This window comes from Colobus angolensis, unplaced genomic scaffold, assembly GCF_000951035.1.
Source record: "Colobus angolensis palliatus isolate OR3802 unplaced genomic scaffold, Cang.pa_1.0 Scaffold14, whole genome shotgun sequence".
NCBI classification, from domain to species: domain Eukaryota; kingdom Metazoa; phylum Chordata; class Mammalia; order Primates; family Cercopithecidae; genus Colobus; species Colobus angolensis.
The window spans coordinates 15451620-15470536 of NW_012114488.1; the positions used below are offsets into that span (position 1 = coordinate 15451620).

An 18917-nucleotide genomic window follows, 5' to 3' on the forward strand; every position below is an offset into this window, starting at 1 on the left:
CTATATGTGACCATGGGGCCATATGTGACCATGGGGCCACATATATATGACCCCAGGGCTGGGTGTGACCCCAGGGCTGTGTGTGATCTCAGGGCTGTATGTGACCCTGGGGCTGTGTGTGATCATGTGGCCGTGTGTGACTGTGGGGCCACATGTGAACTAGGGGTTGTGTGTGATCCCAGGACTGTGTGTGACCCCGGGGCTGCGTGTGACTGTGGGGCTGTGTGACTCCTGCCTCCTTCCTTCAGTTCCTGATCCACTGTGAGGGCACGCGCTTCACGGAGAAGAAGCATGAGATCAGCATGCAGGTGGCCCGGGCCAAGGGGCTGCCCCGCCTCAAGCACCACCTGTTGCCGCGAACCAAGGGCTTCGCCATCACCGTGAGGAGCTTGAGAAATGTAGGTAAGGAGGAGTGTGTGGTCCTGGGCCTCCCCGCGGCCGCGAGGAAGACAAGCCCCAGCTCCGGATGGGCAGAGCCTGCTTCCTGCCAGCACTTCCCGGCTGACTTGAGGCTCGGAGCTCGGACTGGCTGCTCAAGTCTGGTCTCTGGGACTGGGAACTAAGGACAAATGGCCCCTACACCCCTGGCTGGCACCTGGGGTGGGCCTGTGCCTGCTTTTCCTGGAGTGCCCGGGCCAGCACTGCCCTCTGCTGTGCAAATGTGCTGGGTGCCTGGATGGTCCACGGGGTAACCTGGGTCCAGGCCTGCAGGCCCAAGACAGCACAGTTGGGTTTAGGGTCATTTCTTGCCCACCCATTGGGATCAGCTGAACCCTGACCTTGTGGTCTGTCGCAGCTGACCTCGGAGTCTGGCACCCTAAATCGCCATTGATAGGAAGGAAATAGCAACAACTTGCCTCTGGCCTCTTGTCATGCTTTTGTCTTCTTTTTGACCCTTCTGTCTCCAGTTCAGAAACATCCTCTGTCTCCTGCACAGCCGGCCTCCCCACACCCCTGCAGTCCCTTGGCCCTTTCCCTGGGCTGCAGGCCTAGGGGGCAGCTTCCTGTGCTCCTTCTCAGGCAAAGCACTTCAGGCGAAGCTGGCTCCTTCCTGGAGGGAGCTAGAGCCCAGCTGAATGTGGCTCCTGGCCCCATGCTGCTGCCTTCCTCGGCCTTATCCTCTTGTCTCCTCTCCTCCTTCTGAGGCAAGGGCGGGGGGCCGCGAATTCCTCCCCGGGCCTGCATCAGGGGCCCCTTGGTTTCTCCAGCCCTGACCGACCCCCGATTAGGACCTCTGGAGCAACAGGGTTGGTGAATCGGTACCTCTAAAAGTCCCCAGGTGACCCACTGGCTGAAGCGGGGGTTTAAGGCCCCGGGCAGCACTGCCTGCTGGCCTCTGCTGCCTGTTTAACATACCCCCGTGTACCCAGGCCAGCGCCAGCCCTGCTTCCTTCTGGGGCCGCAGGAACCCAGGCCAGGTGGGCTGTGCCCCTGGCCCCCTCTCCCCTCTGTGTGCCTGCCCTGCCCTTAGCCCTGTTAACCAGTTTCTTCTTCCCCACATTCTTCCCTTGCTTCCTCATACCCCTTCTCCTGGTCACCAGCGTTCCTTGATGACCTCTATTGACACAATGCCGTGCACGCCACACACAGTGTCACCTTCAATCCCCACAACATCCTGGCAGCAGCTCTTACTCCCAGAGAGAAGAGAGAAAAGCAGGCTCTGGAGTCTCGGCAGCAAACTCGGGCCTGCAGAACTGAGGGCCCACCAGGCCAGCCGCCTCCAAGCTCCTTCCCCTCTGCCCAGCCTCTTAGAAGGTCGGTGGCACAGAGGGGCACCAGCTGCCTACATGTGTCTTTTGCTCTGGGCTCAGCCCAAGGGTCAGAATTAGCCTGCCCCCTGCAGTCCCTGCCTCTACACCAACCCCGGGCCCCAGGGCCAAGGATGCTTCCATTGCTCGACCCCTGCTCCACCTCCCAGGCTGCTGCACTCTGCACTGTCCAGCAGCGTCAAGACCCTGGGGGCTCCCTGATCAGGAGGCCTCACTGAATCCTGTTTCCTCTGCTGACCAGTTGTGTGACTCTGGGCAAGTGACCTTACCTCTCTGGTCCTAAGTTTGCTCTGAGTTCTGCAAAATCTGTTAGGGTTGCAAGGAGGATTAAATGAGAAAAGCTGGATAAAGAGCTCAGCATCCCACCTGGCACATGATAAACGTTTGATCAAAGGCTGCTGTTGGAGGCCCTCTGCCTCCCACTGCACGTCTCACTTTCTGCCCCTGGTGGGGTTGCCCAGCTTGCAGGGCTACGTGTCCCCATCCTGATCCGTCCCCTCTGGGTTGGACCAGCGCGGCTCCCTGACTGAGCGTTGCCTCAGTTTTGCCTCGCAAGGCCGTCCAGCTCTATCCTGTTCATCACGGAGTTAACAAGGCTCTCTCCAATAATAGCCACCAGCGGTCTCGGGCGCGTCTGACATGCCAGGCCCTGTACGCACCGTACATGTAGGATGTCCTCACGGGACTCAGGAAGGTAGATTCCTTTTTCTTTTTGCTTTCAGTTCACAGAGAAGGACACTGGGGCTCGGAGAAGTTAAGGAGCGGGTGCAGTGTGACTCAGCCAGTACCTGGCGAGCTGGGATTTGCTCCTGGCTGGCGGGGGCCGGCAGCCGCTGCTCTCACTCCTTCCGATGCACCTTGCAGTTAGAATCAGGCTGGCTCTCCTTTCAAGACGCTTTTTTTGAGGTTTTGCTTTGGAAAATGAGATAGTTGTACAAGTCACTGATTTTTAGGCGGCTCTTTGGGGAACCCGCGGGTTCTCCCCACCTTTGCTTAACCAGAGTCAGCCTCTTCTGTTGTCTTCGTGGGCCCCTGTGTGAGCGGGTCGGAGGAAAGGAGGTATCAAAACCGCTGAACTGTGTGAGCTCTGTGGCCCTTTCTTACTGGGAAGCCCTAGGACACTATAGTCATGGTCCACACAGCCTGAACGGCTGTTCCTACAGATACCTGTTGATGCTTTAAAATGCCTGAGAAATGTGATAAGCGTCCAGGTTCTCTCCCAGCAGCCCTGACCAGGCAGCTGCTCCTCAGGAGGGCTCAGGAGAACAGTCCCGCCTTCAGCCCCAAGGCGGGGGCGAGTGGTTTCGGGCACTCCGGGCCCTGTTCCCAGGCTCTCCTGCAGGCCATCAGGAGGACCCCTGCCCGCTGGCACAGACAGTGGACCTGCAGACCCCGCACGGTGGTCAGGCAGCAGGTAGAAGAAAACAGATGGTGATTTATTGTTTTTGAATCTTGGTTCCACATATTCCCAATCAGACCAAGTGCCTTTCCTCCTTCCTGCCATTCTCCCACTCCTGTTATTAATGCACGTATGTAAAGCTCCCAGTGAAGTATCTGGCTCATCATTTATTGAACACAAACCATGTGCTGGGCCCTGCAGTAAGTGCCTGGCCTCTGTCATCTCAGCAGCTGTGTGACAGAGGCTCCCTTCTCCAGGACAAGACCTAGCCCCAGCTGCCCAAGAGAAGATCCCACCGGTGGGAAAAGGTGGCAGCCGCCGGGGTTCCCACCTGTTGCTCCTACCGTCTGGTGCTCTTACACTTCAGCAAGTGGCCAGTTTCCACTGTGCATTTATCTCCTCTGTTCCCTCCCTCCTTCCTTCCTATATTCTTCCATCCTTTGATCCAAGAAGCTTCAACTGAGTGCGATCCAAATCCTTAAGGAGTTTCTCATCAGTATCCTAGGATAATTTGTAGCTATCTTATTTTTCTAGGGGAAAATAATGCTCACAGAATGGTTGTGCTGCTGTAACTGAGACACTTCCTTAGTTTCCTTTGGAATAATTTTTCTTATCGTCCACACTTGTTTAAATTTCGGTGTTTCTTGACTGAAACGATAGGCTGGGCACATTAGAAAGTCATTGTTGTGGCACCTCTAGACCTGACTTTGCAGTACTGCTTTAAAAGTGATCTGGGCTAGGCACAGTGGCTCAATCTGGGCTGGGCACGGTGGCTCACTGTGATCCCAGCATTTTGGGAGGCTGAGGCGGGCGGATCACTTGAGGTCAGGAGTTCAAGACCAGTCTGACCAACAAGGTGAAACCCCATCTCTACTAAAAATACAAAAATTAGCTGAGTGTAGTGGTGGTGCCTGTAACCCCAGCTACATGGGAGGCTGAGGCAGGAGAATTGTTTGAACCCAGGAGGCAGAGGTTATAGTGAGCCGAGATTGCACCACTGCACTCCAGCCTGGGTGACAGAGTGAGACTCCATCTCCAAATAAATAAATAAATAAATAGAAAAAGTGATCTGGCTTCAGCAATGACCCTGTTTTCTATTACTGAGTTCTAGTGGGATTTTATCATTACAAAAGATAATATACATTCAGTGTAGAACATGTGGACCATATAGAAAAAAAAAAGAAATCTGACCACACCATTTCTAGATAAGCAGTTAGCCATTTGATTATTGTCTTCCAATGTGTGTATCTACAGAACAAAATTGGGTTCACACGCTATATACTGCTTTGTATTTGTTTTATTTTTTATAGTTTCAGCTGTATATGACTGTACACTCAATTTCAGAAATAATGAAAATCCAACACTGCTGGGAGTCCTAAACGGAAAGAAATACCATGCAGATTTGTATGTTAGGTAAGTTGAATGGTTTCCTTTCCAGAAAAGACAGTGCCTGTTTCCAAGTAAACACATCACAAATGACCTAGAGACTTTCTTCCAGGGATCCCTGGGTCACACTGACTTCTTTGCAGTCTGTTTTGCATTGAACTTGACACATCCTACTGTTGAGAATGATTTGCTGAAGCCTCCTTCCATCCCAGCTCTTTCTGGATCCTCTGTAATCAACTCTTCCGTTTCAGAGAGCTCAGGTGGAACACATGGAAGGCCATATTTTATAATTATTGTGGTGTTGGTGTGACGAGAATGTGTTATTGACACTTTTCTTGAGTGGTGGGTGGGTCTGCTATATGGAATACACACAGACGTGTATTTATATAAGGCAGTCTAGACACAAATGCAAAAGTCTTTTGCAGTGTCTTACTTATGTGTTATGTTCCAGGCTATTAGTGATTTTATTGAAGACACTTCTAGAACATATTAGTCAAACTAGTTCTCCTTCCCTGCCTATAGAATGGGCCGAACACCTCTGTTTCGGTGGGAAACAGAATTGGAAGGTGCAGCAGATACTAAACACAATGGCAATTCACGCATTAAAACCCAGAGTGACAGGGGTCAGGGACCGGACTGGTTTGTTGTGCTGTGGGTCACCTTCTCTGAATGCTAATCAAGAGAATCTGAAATGCCCACTAATGGAGAACTAATCCAGGGGCGTATAACCTTCTGATTCAAGACCTTACGGAAGCCACATTACAAACAGCCCCATGAAAATCCAGGGCCCTACATTCCCACCAGGCCACACCAAATGTCCCAGCTTTCCTGGGAGATGTTTTGGTGGACTGGCGGCCAAAGTTAAGTAGCTTCCGATCTAAAAATGACTCTGGCTTTCCCATCAAAATAGGACAGCATTGACATCATCACTGACTTCTTGTCTGATGGTGCAGGCGAGAGTCTGCCCTGTGACTCAGTTCTGTGGCATGTGAAGGCAGGAGAATCACCCACCTGCCTGAAGGAGACCTTTAGACCTTCTCCTAGGAATAAAGTGAGGTTTTATTCCCCATGTTTGCTGACAGCTGGCAGGAGCTCCACTCAGTGGCCAGCTGGACTCAGTTATTTGGGAAAACCCCAAGACATGTAGAAGATTATTTCACCTCTCAGGTAGCTGCAGCTCTCCAAAGCATGTGTGAGAATCAGCACCAAAATGATACTGGCGCATTCACTCACTGAAGCCAGATGACATACTTGACCCCAGAGGAAGGTTAGCATTGATGCTGTTCAACACACATCTTTTTGTCGTAGCTGCCCATTAAAAATGATGGAGGCATTTTTCTGAACATACGTCAGTACAAAGCACTGAAACATCAAGGGCAATAATGTCAAGTTGCTGAAAAGGGCAAAACTCACTACATTCCCACTATCCAAATAAAGAAATATTATGCAGACTTGAGAGATCTCATTTCCAAAGCAGAGTAGATCAAAGAGCAAAGAAGTAGAGGATTCACAGAAGTACAGTGTGCACAGGAACAGAAAAGGTGAAAGGATATTTCCGGAGGAGCTTATGGGGTAAGTTCTAATTATGTGAAAAACTTACCTCTGTACAATACTGCCTTGAAAAGGAAGTCGCTCACTGTAATCTGTTATAAGATGGAATCCCATCGTTTATTCTCTTAACAGACTCTAGTGTGATAGATAAGCTCTAAAATCTTCTTACTAAGATATTCTTAGGCCATAGAAGGGAGTGAAATGACCTGGGAAATCAAGCCAGATGCAGACTTTGACATGGACAAAATTGAGTATAAATGAACGTCCCTTGAAATCACAAGAGCCAACAACCTGAGAACAAGTAGGAACAGCAAAGGTGGCAGAGTGACTCCTCCCCGTGTTCAGTATGGGCTCTTTGTAAATGATCGAGTAGCAAACCCTTGCCAGCACCAGTCCCTACAGCCACCCAAGTCTCTGAGCTATCGCTGGTGTACAGTGACTCTGGACCCCTGTCTGAGCCATGGAGCCTGGGGAAGATGCCCTGGCTACTTGCATTTGGGAATAATTTAATTCCCCACTATCCACATCACTGACTTGTCAAAACTTTTGCAGAAAAAGTCTGCCTCAAGGCTAACCAAGAGGCCACAGGAATCATTTGATGGGAGATAATCTGCCATTACCAGGAAGTCAGTTACTTGACTAAGAAGAAATTACTAGGATCTTGTCTCTGATGCATCACTTCTGTGTATATTGGATTGTCTCATGTGGAAACTGAGGCAGTGTTGTCCTCTTTGGAAGAGGCAAATAATCAGGTTTTGGGGGCCTTTTTGTGAGTTGGGAGGGAAGATGGAATGAGGCAAGTGTCCCCTGTTCTGACAGCATCTGTCTGTGTCATTGAATTGGACCCTGGGTTTTTCCTTCATGGATCATAATTGCATTTTGGCCTGTGTTTCTCCAGTGTGGATGTGGAACGCCCCTTCTTTCTATCACTTGCATTACTCTCTTCACTTCCACATTATTTAGGCTACCTAGATACAAACAAAAAATGGCAGCACCGTTACTGGAAAGTGCATGTTGTGGGGTAGGCATCACCTCCTCCCTGCTAGCTACTCTCTGCCTTTGCAGGAGGATCCCACTGGAAGACATCCCTGAAGACGATGACAGGTGTTCGGCCTGGCTGCACAAGCTCTACCAGGAGAAGGTCAGTGCACTGGGTGCCGGGGGTCCGTTCGTGTTGCAGCTGTGGGTGCGCCGTGTGGCTGTGTGGCAGCAGGCCTTTCTCCGGTGGGTGAGACGTCACAGAGCCGGTTATTCATGAGTCCGGAGCTGACCCTCTCTTGGAAATAAAGAACGTAGCCAAATTTTTTTTTTTTTTTTGAGACAGAGTCTTGCTCTGTCACCCAGGCTGGAGTGCAGTGGCACTATCTCGGCTCACTGCAAGCTTCACCTCCCGGGTTCCCGCCATTCTCCTGCCTCAGCCTCCTGAGTAGCTGGGACTACAGGCGCCCGCCACCTCGCCCGGCTAGTTTTTTGTATTTTTAGCAGAGACGAGGTTTCACCGTGTTAGCCAGGATGGTCTTGATCTCCTGACCTTGTAATCTGCCCGCCTTGGCCTCCCAAAGTGCTGGGATGACAGGCGTGAGCCACCACACCCAGCCTAAAATGTTACTTTTAGCAGAAAGAAGAGTATGCTAAGAAAAGGTTTAGAAAATGAGCCTCTTTTGTAAAGAGCCACACAAACAAATCTACAATAAATGTGGGCCCTCAAATCCATCAAGGCAAAGGAGATTTTTCTCAATGGGCCCTTCCTCTCCTGTGTTCAGGCAGAACTGTGGTCATCATGTAAACCAAGAGGCACATCTCCTTCTTGTTAAAGTCTCTTACGATGTTTTCCTCTAAACTATGTTTACATTTCAATGATAGTGTTCAACTTGGAAGGGTTCTCAAAATGATCATCTACTCCAAAGCTCTTACACTACTGATGAGGAAGTTAAGGTCCGAAGGATGAAGTGATTTACCCAGTTTTCCAGCTCACCGATCAAAGCCAGGTGCTGGAGCCCAGGCCCTTTCTCTATCCGTGCAGGGCTGGGACGACACCGGGTTCTCTAAGCAGTATGTGTCTGTGAGCGGACCTGGGAGGCTGGCCCTTTTCCTTTCCGAGAAGATCGCTGAGCAGTAAGGGGAAGTGGTGCATGGTTCCTCCAAGCAGAGTGGTGAAGAGACGTCAAGGGACAATTCCTTTCTGTATCAGCCTATTTTGCTAGGAGCCTAGATCTAAAGCTTTACTTGCCCCAAATCTGGGTGCCCCACCAAGCTTCTCAAAGTAGAATTTCATTTTAATGATCACCCTTTCAGTCAGAAGTGTGGTGTAAGTCAAAAGACAATTCTGTTGATTTTGACCTTGGGATTTTAGGGCAGTAGTTCTCTGACTTTTCAATTTCATAGACAGGTAAAGTTTCTGCAAAATGGGAGGGGATGGCAGGCAGCCAATAGAGGTGTGCCAACATTCTGGTCTTTCCAAGCATAAGAGAAACTCGCCACCTACCAGTGACACAATTATTTAATATGGGAAAGGCATCATCTCTGAAAACAGGGCCATCCTTTGAGTTGACCTGATTTAGCTTTATGAAAAATACACAATATTTCTTGCTTGTCAGCATTTGGGACTCCTATTGTTTGAAGGCTTTGAGAAACCATTCATGACCTTGTGTGATCTTCTGTGGAAAAAGCAGTTCCCAAATGAACTCGCTCTCAGGCTGAACCTACAACCTCAGAACCCCTTTTTTCCAGGGAGGTCACAATAGCCATCATGGTTTCTTAATTGTATGGGGTGAACAGATTCTAACTTTTCATTTCTAACTTAAAGTACTTCTTCAGGTTGTAATTTGACATTTGCAGAAGGGACTATAAATTGGCCATTAATGGTGCACATTAAGAAATAGGTGAGGCTGGGCACAGTGGCTCTTGCCAGTAATCCCTTTGGGAGTAAGCACTTTGGGAGGCTGAGGCTGGAGGATCACTTGTGGCCAGAGGTCGCCCAGGTTTGTGACCAGTCTGGGCAACGAAATGAGAACCCCTGTCTACAAAAAAATTTACAAGTTAGCTGCGCCTAGTGGTCCACACCTGTAGTTCCAGCTACTGGGGAAGCTGAAGTGGGAGGATCACTTGAGCCTAGAAGTTCAAGGTTGCTGTGAGCTATGATTGCGCCACTGCACTCCAGCCTGGGCAACAGAGTAAGACCCTGTCTCTAAAGAGAAATAAGTGAAAAAAAGCTACATTCAGAGCTGTCTTCTGGAGGCCAAGGTCGGAAGCAGCTCTGGGTGGGTGCAGAGCTCGGGGTGCAGGCATGGTGGCCCGTGGAAAACACTGTGGTCTTCTGCTCCTCACCTTCAAGGACAAGAACCATTTTTGGGACTGGCAATTGTTTTTTGTTTTTTTTTTTTTTTTGAGACGGAGTCTCGCTCTGTCACCCAGGCTGGAGTGCAGTGGCCGGATCTCAGCTCACTGCAAGCTCCGCCTCCCGGGTTCCCGCCATTCTCCTGCCTCAGCCTCCTGAGTAGCTGGGACTACAGGCGCCGGCCACCTTCACCTGGCTAGTTTTTTGTATTTTTTAGTAGAGACGGGGTTTCACCATGTTAGCCAGGATGGTCTCGATCTCCTGACCTCGTGATTCGCCCGACTCGGCCTCCCAAAGTGCTGTGATTACAGGCTTGAGCCACCGTGCCTGGCCAATTGTTTTTTTTATTTAAACCATAAGGGTACTGCTCCTTAGAAGGGCAGCAGGGAGCCTCAAGGCTTCGCCCCCATGGTAAGTCCTTTGCAAGTCCTGGCCGTGCACTCGGGTGATGTCTGCGTGCTGAGGTCAAGGTTTGCGAGTGCTCCTCACAGAGCCTCTCTCCACCCAGACTTGCTGACTAAGAGGAACTACTTCTTCCTTTCTGTTCCCCAACTTTCTCTTCTATTCTTTGTTCTTTCCTGTTCTTGCCCCTGTCCTTTTCTCCCTCCTTTCTTCTCCTTAATTCTGCCCTAAGACACAATTTCTTTGCTGAGCTGAGTGCCTGGGAAAGCTGAGCGGGTGTGCTGTATGGACGTCTCCGCACGCCTCCTCCCAAGTGCCTTTGTCACGGGCCGCAGTGGGTGTTTGTTCGGGGATCTGCCGCCTCTCAATAGGATCTCGTCCTCTTCAGCTTGTGGGCTGATGCTTCTTTCTGGAAACAAACCAACTCTCCTTCGTTCAGCGACTACATTTCCTAGTTCCAACTTTATACTATGCCACACAGTAACACACAGAAACAAAAAACATCAGTCCTTTCCCTGTGGGGCAAATTTTATTACAAAATGGGTTCATGACCAAGATCGGCCATGGACATTCTACTGCCAGAACCTGGAGTCTGGCCGGAGCTGGCCGTGTTGTTCTCTCCGTGACAGTCGATGGGAGGTCCTGTGGCAATGTCAGGGGCCATAAGTGAGGGGAGGGGGTGAGAGTTAGTGTTTTAAACCACAGACAAAACTTTAAAGTGAATCGGGCTGGGCGCGGTGGCTCACACCTATAATCCCAACACTTTGTGAGGCTGAGACGGGAGGATCACCTGAGGTCAGGAGTTCAAGACCAGCCTGGCCAACATGGTAAAACCCCATCTCTCCAAAAATTAGCTGGGCATGATGGCAGGTGCCTGTAATACCAGGTGCTCAGGAGGCTGAAGCGGGAGATCACTTGAACCTGGGAGGTGGAGGTTGCAGTGAGAGGAGATTGTGCTATTGCACTCCAGCCTGTGCGACAGAGTGAGACTCTGTCTCAAAAAATAAAAACATAAAGTGAATGGGAAGTTCTGAGTTCTGTGGCTCCTAGAAAAGGGAGTGCTTTTTCCTTCTTGCAAGAGGTGCAAATAAAAAAATCTTGGCCTAGCAAATGTCTTTCTGGAAACAAGACAGAAAAGGTGAGTTCCCCTTTGTGATATTACTATAAAAAAGTACTAAAAAGACTGTTAAGGAAAATAATTTCAAAAGCCACATTTGCCAATTTTTAAAAATGGGTGAGTTCTATGCCATGTAAATGACACCTTAAGAAAGCTGTTTTTTTTTTTTTTAAACAAGGCACAAAATATCACCCACCTTGTCTAGTTATCAGGTGCCCTGTGGCCCCAACCTGGGATAAGAAAATCACCCCGTTCTGGTGGGCAGGCGAGTGCTGCTTCCTACCCTGGCAGAGTCGGATGCCACCTCTCTGGGCATTGCCCGTGCTCCTGACTGTCATGGTGCTCACCTCCTTGTCTCCTCCACCCTCTGATCGCTCTCACTGCTTGAGGGTGGGAGTGCTTGGCACACACGTCGATTGTTCTTCAACTGCTTGATGATGTGACTTCCCGAGAGCCCCCACGCCTTCCCTTGGCCGATGTCCAAGAGCAGAGTCATGCAACAAGTGACACTTCAGACCAGGCTTGTTAATGGGCTGCAGGGGGCCGAGGGCAGAGCAGAGGCACCTGAACTGCCCAGGGAAGGAGTTGGGGATTCTCCTTCCAAAACGGCCTAATTAGTGTGTGGACTAGTATGAAAAGTGACTCTGAGAGGCCAAGAAAGCCTATGATTCAGTATACCCTGAATGGAAAAGAAGAAAAGTATGAGATACTTTAGACTTTTCTATCTCAAATTGTTAAAGGAAAATATTCAGCATTTAAGGTAGTGTAAGTTTCAATTATATGGAAGCTCATTTTTCAGAAAATTCGACTCCTTAGAGAACTGGGACGTTACTAGGCTAGTTTATGGGACACAAACTGTGCCTCACCATGACCCACACCTGTTTTTGTGTGGCGTGCATGCTATCAGCCATGTGCAGCTTTTACAATAGCTGAGGCAGCCGCCCACAATACAACCCAGGCAACCCCCTGTGGCTGCCTGGCTCAGCTCTGCTCCCTGGAGGTGGCTCCTGCCCTGGACCCCCCTCACGGCCAGGACCTGCCCTTAGATGGGCCAGTGGGAATCCTGGTGCCACAGCCCCTTGTTCCCCCCAGGTCCTGGCTCAGCCCAGCTCCCAGCTGCTTGAGCACTCCTGCTGACTGTCAGGTTCCTGGGTCCCTCCCTTATATCCAGCAGCTCCTTGTGGCTGAGCCCCAGTCCCTGAGCGGGAGCTCCGTGACATGAGACACCCAGGGAAGGGTCACCGCGTTCTTTTGCAGTGCATTTACGTGGGGCCGTGAGTCCCCTGTTCTCACCCAGGGACTGCAAGGAGCGCCATGAGGGCTCTGGAGTAGCTGCTCTGCAGGCTGTTCGTGACACACACACCCTGGGGGTGGATGTGGATGAGTACGTGGTTCCCACTAAGAATCTGCTTAGCAGGAGGACATGAGCCTGTTTACCTTTTCCACGGTCTGACAGTCACTTAGAAGAGTCACCCTGGACACCCAGTCCTGAGTTTGCTGTCACCTCCGAGAGCCATACCCAGCAGCCCTCAAGCTTTCGTCATTCATGATGCCTTGAATCACGGCCCTCAGAGCCCTCCAGTGGCCAACAGGGTGGTAGGTGTGGGTGGGCTGCCCCGCAGGAGCCGAGGTGAACTGGCTGTGGAGGCCAGGAAGGCAGGGCATGTGCCGGGCCGGGCTATGTGGTGAGCTCCTCCTGACTGCGAGCCAGGTCTCCACGGAGTGTCCCCTGTGGGCAGCTTCGGGGCAGCAGCTGACCTGTTGTGGAAGGCACTGCTGCCCCATCAGACAGACTGGGGCCTGGGCTCAGGGATGCAGGCGCCTGCCCACAGAGGGTGGATCCCAGCCCCAGCCCAGGCTGGCCTGAGGCCAGGCCTCATGCTACACACCCTGCACTCAGTGACAGCTGCAGCGGCCCTGCCTCTCCCAGTGCCCCTGTGGGAGGGGCGGCCAGATGCAGCATTGAGAAGACAGCAGCTGCCTACAAAGTGCTTTCTGGAAGGAGCCACAGACCCCAGTTCTGCTGAGCCCCCGTGGCACCCGTGTATCTCTGCGATTCCCTTGGAAGCGGGGCCTCGGGAGGGACCTGCCACTGAGCCCCGTGTGATGTCTGAGGGTCCTCTTTCCTGTCCCCCAGGATGCCTTTCAAGAGGAGTACTACAGGACAGGCACCTTCCCAGAGACGCCCATGGTGCCCCCCCGGCGGCCCTGGACCCTCGTGAACTGGCTGTTTTGGGCCTCGCTGGTGCTCTACCCTTTCTTCCAGTTCCTGGTCAGCATGATCAGAAGCGGGTCTTCCCTGACGCTGGCCAGCTTCATCCTTGTCTTCTTCGTGGGTGAGTGGAGGGCAAGGGGCTGGTGGGTGCTAACAGCACCACCCTGGGAGAGGTGGCATCAGGGCTGGGACCAAGGCCATCTGTGTAGGCAGTTGTGCCATAGATGAGGAGCAGGCTGAGCTTGCAAATCACAGGGAAAAGTTAAGACTTCAGGATGAGTACGAGGCCCTCGAATACCAGGCCTAGGACCCACTCCGCAGCCTGGATGGTCCAGCCTCCCACCTGGGGCTGGATTCCACACTGATTTGTTTTTCTAAGACCACCAGAGCAAGCACAAAAGAACCAGCAAGTAGGCAAGGCTAGGAACAAAACTGCAAATTTATTTTTGGTCACCCAGCTTCAGGGAAGAAGGTGTGGGGGTGAGATCTGTCGGCCTCCGGCAAAGGAGGCCGAGAGAGTCGCCCAGTGGAGCTCTCGGGCGGAGTTCCTGATGCAGTCCCGACAAGAATGGGGGCTGAGGAAGCCCACGTGGCGCGCTCGCTGGGAGCAGCTTTTCTAGGAGTGAAAGGGCAATAGGCGGGGCATGGACGTGTGGGGGGGGGGGGGGGGGCGTGCCGTAGGTGTGACCAGGTGAATCTTGGTCTCTTCAGATTAATATTACCTGGCGTATGCCTGATTGGTCTGCACCTTCCCGGGCGCTGGCTGCATTTTCGCGCGCGCGGGAAAAGTTGGTGATGAAGAACCTGGAAGTGCGCCATCTTGCCTCCGTTCGTCCAAACAGTCCAACCTTTTATTGATAATAGTGATAAGGGGCGCCGTGGTCTGGCTACTTCCTGCTCTTAAGGGGCGTTGTTAAGGTCGGGGCCTATGGTTGGTATTTGGACGTACAGATGAAGCAGCATTTGGTTGAAGGTGACGCGAGTGATTTCTTGAATCTTGGCACGGAGAAATTTGATCAAAATGGGGGCGAAACATAAAATAAAGCACAGTATTAGTATAGGAATGAGAAATGGAAGCATTTGTTGGAATATGGGCAAAACCCAGAAGGATGGTCCTGGCAAGGTTGAGGAGTATGAGACAGTTAAGAAAATTTAGTAAGTTTGAGGCAAGTGGGGGAAGGTTGAACTGATTTCCACTGATTGCTTTTGGTGGGGGCCCTTTTTAGCTGGGAAATATGAATCCAATGCGTGTGTCCTAGGAGTTTTGCTGCTGTATGTGTAGACAGGAGGACAGTGTATGGGCCTTTCCACTTGGGCTGTAAGTCTTTGGCTTGGATATCTTTTATGTATACTTGGTCTCTGGGACTGAGGGAGAGATGTGGGTTGTAAGCGTCTGTTGGAGGAGGGTATGGTAACTCAGTGTGTTGTCTTAGGAGTTGTCTGAGAAGAGTGAGATATGGGAGGTAGTTCGCCAAAGGGGCGGGCAGGGAAGGTATTTGCTGGAGGGTTAGGGGCCGTCCGTAGACTAATTCAAACGGACTGAGGCCTGTTGGGCTTCGAGGTGCTTCCTTTAGCCCTGACCCCGCAGCCGGGTCAGGGCTAAAGGAAGGAGAGTTACCCACGACTGCCGGGTTTCGATTTAGAGTTTGGTGAGCTGTTGTTGTTTGATGAGTCCATTAGCCTTTTCCACCTTACCAGAAGACTGAGGCCTATAAGGGATGTGGAGTTTCCAGGTGATGTGTAGGAGGGCTGCCACCTGTTGGACTACCTTGGCGATGAATTCTGGACCGTTGTCGGATTGAAGAGTGACTGGGAGGCCAAACCTAGGGATAATATGTTCAGTGAGTATTGAGGCAACAATGTTAGCGGTTTCTCCTGTGGTGGGATAGGCCTCTATCCACCCTGAAAAGGTGTCCACAAGGGTTAAGAGGTATTTGAATTTTTTATGTCTTGGCATATGTGTGAAATCAATTTGCCAATCTTCGCCTGGTTGGTGTCCTCTGAGTTGATGGCTGGGATGGGGATTACGCAATGCGCCTTGAGGATTTGCCTTTAGGCAGGTAGAGCACTGCTGGTTGATTGTAAGTAAGTGTTTTTGTAGTAGTGTTGGACAATGGAGGAGGGGTTTTAGAAAATTGTATAAGGCTTTGGGTCCTATATGTAAAGAATTATGTACGTCTGTTAGAATGGTATGGAGTTGTGTTTCAGGAATAACTAATTTGTTATTAATATATATCCAGTCATCTGTAGTTAGTTTGGCTGTTGGATTTTGTAATAGCTTAGCCTTTTCTTCCTGAGTGTAATTAGGGGCATACTGGGGGGAGAGAAAACAGACAGAAGGAGGCTTGGGGGTGGAAAATCCGGTGGCTGACTTGGCAGTGACGTCAGCAAAATTGTTGCCAGCTGCTACCGGGTTAGATGAAGTTTGGTGCCCTTTACAATGTATAATGGCTACCCTGGAAGGTGCCGACAGTGCATCTAGTAGTTTGCGTATTTGGTTTTTGTTGATAATAGGGGTACCGCCGGTGGTTAAAAACCCTCTCTCTTTCCAGATGACTGAATGGGTGTGTGCGATTAGAAAAGCATATTTAGAATCTGTGTATATGTTTACTGTTTTTCCTTTTGATAGGAGAAGTGCCTTGGTTAGTGCAGTGAGTTCTGCCTGCTGTGATGTGGTCCCTTGTGGTAGGGGTTTTGCCTCTAAAACTGGAGGAGGTAACTACTGCATATCCTGCCTGTTTCCTTGAGGGTTGATAAAGGAGCTGCCATCTACAAATAGGGTTAGTTTTGCATTCTGAAGGGGCTGGTCATGCAAGTGTAGGTGGCTGGGGGGTTGAGGCTCCAGGACCTCAGGACAAGAATGTTTAGTATGGGGTGGTTTAAGAGGGTCTGGCAGCAAAGTGGCTGGATTTAAAGAGGAGCAAACTTCTAAAGTAACAGTGGGGTCTTCTATGAATAAGAGACGGAAAAGTTGGAGCCGGGATGGAGTTAAGTGGCTAATACTTTTATGAGAAATGAGATCCTGAAGACAGTGTGTGGAGAGGACTGTTAAATTACTGCCTCTAATGAGCTTTTTTGCTTCCTGGGTCAGGCAGGCTGCCGCTGCTAACGCACGCAGACAGGGTTGTCAGCCTTGTACAGTTGGGTCTAGTTGTTTGGCTAGATAGGCCACAGGGCGGTGGGTACTGCCGACAGGCTGGGCTAAAAGACCAACTGCCACTTTCTGCCTTTCATCTGTAAAGAGTTGGAAGGGATGCTGGAAATCAGGCAGTGAGAGAGTGGGTTGTGAGAGAAGGCAAGCTTTTAAGCGGGTGAAATGAGTCGAGATTAACTTGGGGTTGGACAAAGGCCCATGTGGGGTTTCTTTAACTGTGGTGTATAAAGGTTTGGCTAAGATTCCAAAATTGGAGATCCAATGTCTGAAGAAACCTATTAGACCTAGGAAGGACTGAATTTCTTCTGCATTTTGAGGGGGAAGAAGGTTTCGTATTAGGGCCATACGGTCGGTAGTTAGTGACCGGGTTGTTGGGGTGATTTCGATTCCTAAGTATATGACGGTTTGGCAAGAAATTTAAGCCTTGTGTTTAGATACTCTATAACCTAGTGAGCCTAAATGGTTGAGGAGAGTTGCAGTGTCTAGAAGAGAGTCTTGTTTGGTAGCGCTATAGATTAGGAGATCATCTACATACTGCAGAACTTTGCTATTAATGAGGGGGCAGGAGGCAAGGTCTTTTGGTAAGGCCTGACTGAAGAAATGGGGGCTGTCCCGGAACCCTTGTGGGAGGACTGTCCACGTCAGTTGAGTGGAGGTATGTGTGTCTGGGTCCTCCCATGTGAAAGCAAAAAGGAACTGGCAGTCTGTGTGCAACGGTATGGTAAAGAAAGCATCCTTAAGGTCTAGCACAGTAAAATAAGTAGAATTGGTGGGGATATGGGACAGAAGGGTGTAAGGGTTGGGAACTACAGGGTGCGTGGGACGGGTGGCCTCATTGACTAGCCAAAGATCCTGTACTAACCTATACGTTCTGTCTGCCTTCTTAACTGGAAGTATTGGAGTGTTACAGGGGGAATGTGTGCGGACAAGAATATGTTGGCTAAGTAGTCGCGTGATAATTGGCTTTAAACCTTGCAGATGTGTCGGAGAGAGAGAGAATTGGGGGTGGTTTGGGAAACGAGTGGGATCTTTGAGCTTGACAAGAACTGGTGGGTGGTGGGCCACTATGACCGGGGTGGAAGTGTCCCACACTTGAGGGTGTACAGAAATAGGGAAGATGGGGGGTGGGGGCGACAGAGGAGGAGCGTGTGCGCCTGCACAAAGCATGAGCAACAGGTTGTGAGGGGGTTGAAGGGAAGTGGATGGGTTGGTGGGAATGAATATGGAGGCCTTTAAGGTGCTTAAAATGTCTCGACCTAGTAAGGGGAATAGGGCATGAAGGTATAATGAGGAACGAGTGTGCAAAGTAGTTGTTAGCCAGGCAGCAATTAAGGAGTGGAGTTTTTTTGTGGAGTGGATGGCTTTCTGTCCACTCCTACTACAGAGATATTGGATGGAAGGCTAGGTCCAGAGAAGGACGGCAAAACAGAATAGGTAGCCCCGCTGTCCATTAAAAAATTGTCTTACCCGCTACCAGGAGAGTTACCCACAGCTCAGCGAGGGTGATGGGGGTCCCCGAGTCTCGGCACCTTCAGTTGTCGTCGTCCAAATGTAGGAGCTGGAAGGAGCTCCCAGGATCCTGGGAAAGGGGGTCACATTGAGACGCGGCACCTGTTCCCAGGGTGGGGCAATCAGACTTCCAGTGTCCTTCCTGTTGGCAAGCAGGGCAGGGGGTTGCTGGTGGATGAGGGTTAGGACATTCACTGGCCCAATGTCCTGACGCCTTGCACTTATAGCAAGGCTGCGTTGGGGCTCGGGGACCTTGTGGACACCTGTTGGCATAGTGTCCTGCCTTGTCGCACCTATAGCAGGCTCCTTTTGTAGCCTTGGAGTCTGCGGGGTGTGTGCTCTCTGGTCTGGGGGTACGACTGGGCTGTAAAGCCGCTGCTAGGAGCTGTACTTTCTGTTTGAGGCGAGCCTGCTGCTGTGCCTCAGCCGTCTCCTCTCTGGAGTTATAAACCTTAAAGGCTAATTTAACTAGGTCTCGTATTGATGTCTGAGGACCATCCTCTACCTTTTGAAGTTTTTTACGAATGTCAGGAGCTGATTGAGAAATGAAATAAGACGCCAAAATGGTGGCCCCTGTGGGGGAGGCCGGATCTAACCGGGTATATTGGGTTAGAACCTCAGTCAGCCTATTCAAAAATGTGGCTGGATTTTCTTCCAGATTTTGAATAATTTCTTTTAATTTGTTAAAATTTACAGTTTTGTTTGAGGCTGCTTGCATACCAGCCAACAAACACTGGACCATTACGTCTCGCCTACGGCGCCCAGGCTGGCCTACTTGGTAGTCTCAGTCTGGGTCTGCCGAGGGAACTGCTTGCTCCCCTAGTGGAATGGCGGCGTCAGTTAAATATAGTTGGTTAGCGTGCTGCCTGGCGGCTGCTAGGATGCGCTCTTGCTCCTCAGGGTTTAGGGTAGAAGTTAGGATCACCTGGAGGTCATGCCAAGTTAAGTCATAGGCCTGACAAAGGTATCTAAATTCCTTTATGTATATGGTAGGATTAGCTGAGAAATCACCTAAGCGCTTCTCAATTTTGGCAAGGTCAGCCAGTGAAAAAGGGACATGTACTCTGACTACCCCCTC

General features: G+C 50.6%; 1 protein-coding gene across 1 annotated transcript in view; it reads left to right on the forward strand.

The window, feature by feature from the left end:
- AGPAT4 (1-acylglycerol-3-phosphate O-acyltransferase 4) overlaps positions 1-18917 on the forward strand; it is a 155645-nt gene that overhangs the window by 126289 nt on the left and 10439 nt on the right. The window contains exons 5-8 of the mRNA XM_011934983.1: positions 249-402; positions 4479-4581; positions 7171-7246; positions 13099-13297. Of these exons, the coding sequence (XP_011790373.1) occupies positions 249-402; positions 4479-4581; positions 7171-7246; positions 13099-13297 (532 nt within the window). The remainder of the gene's footprint in view (positions 1-248; positions 403-4478; positions 4582-7170; positions 7247-13098; positions 13298-18917) is intronic.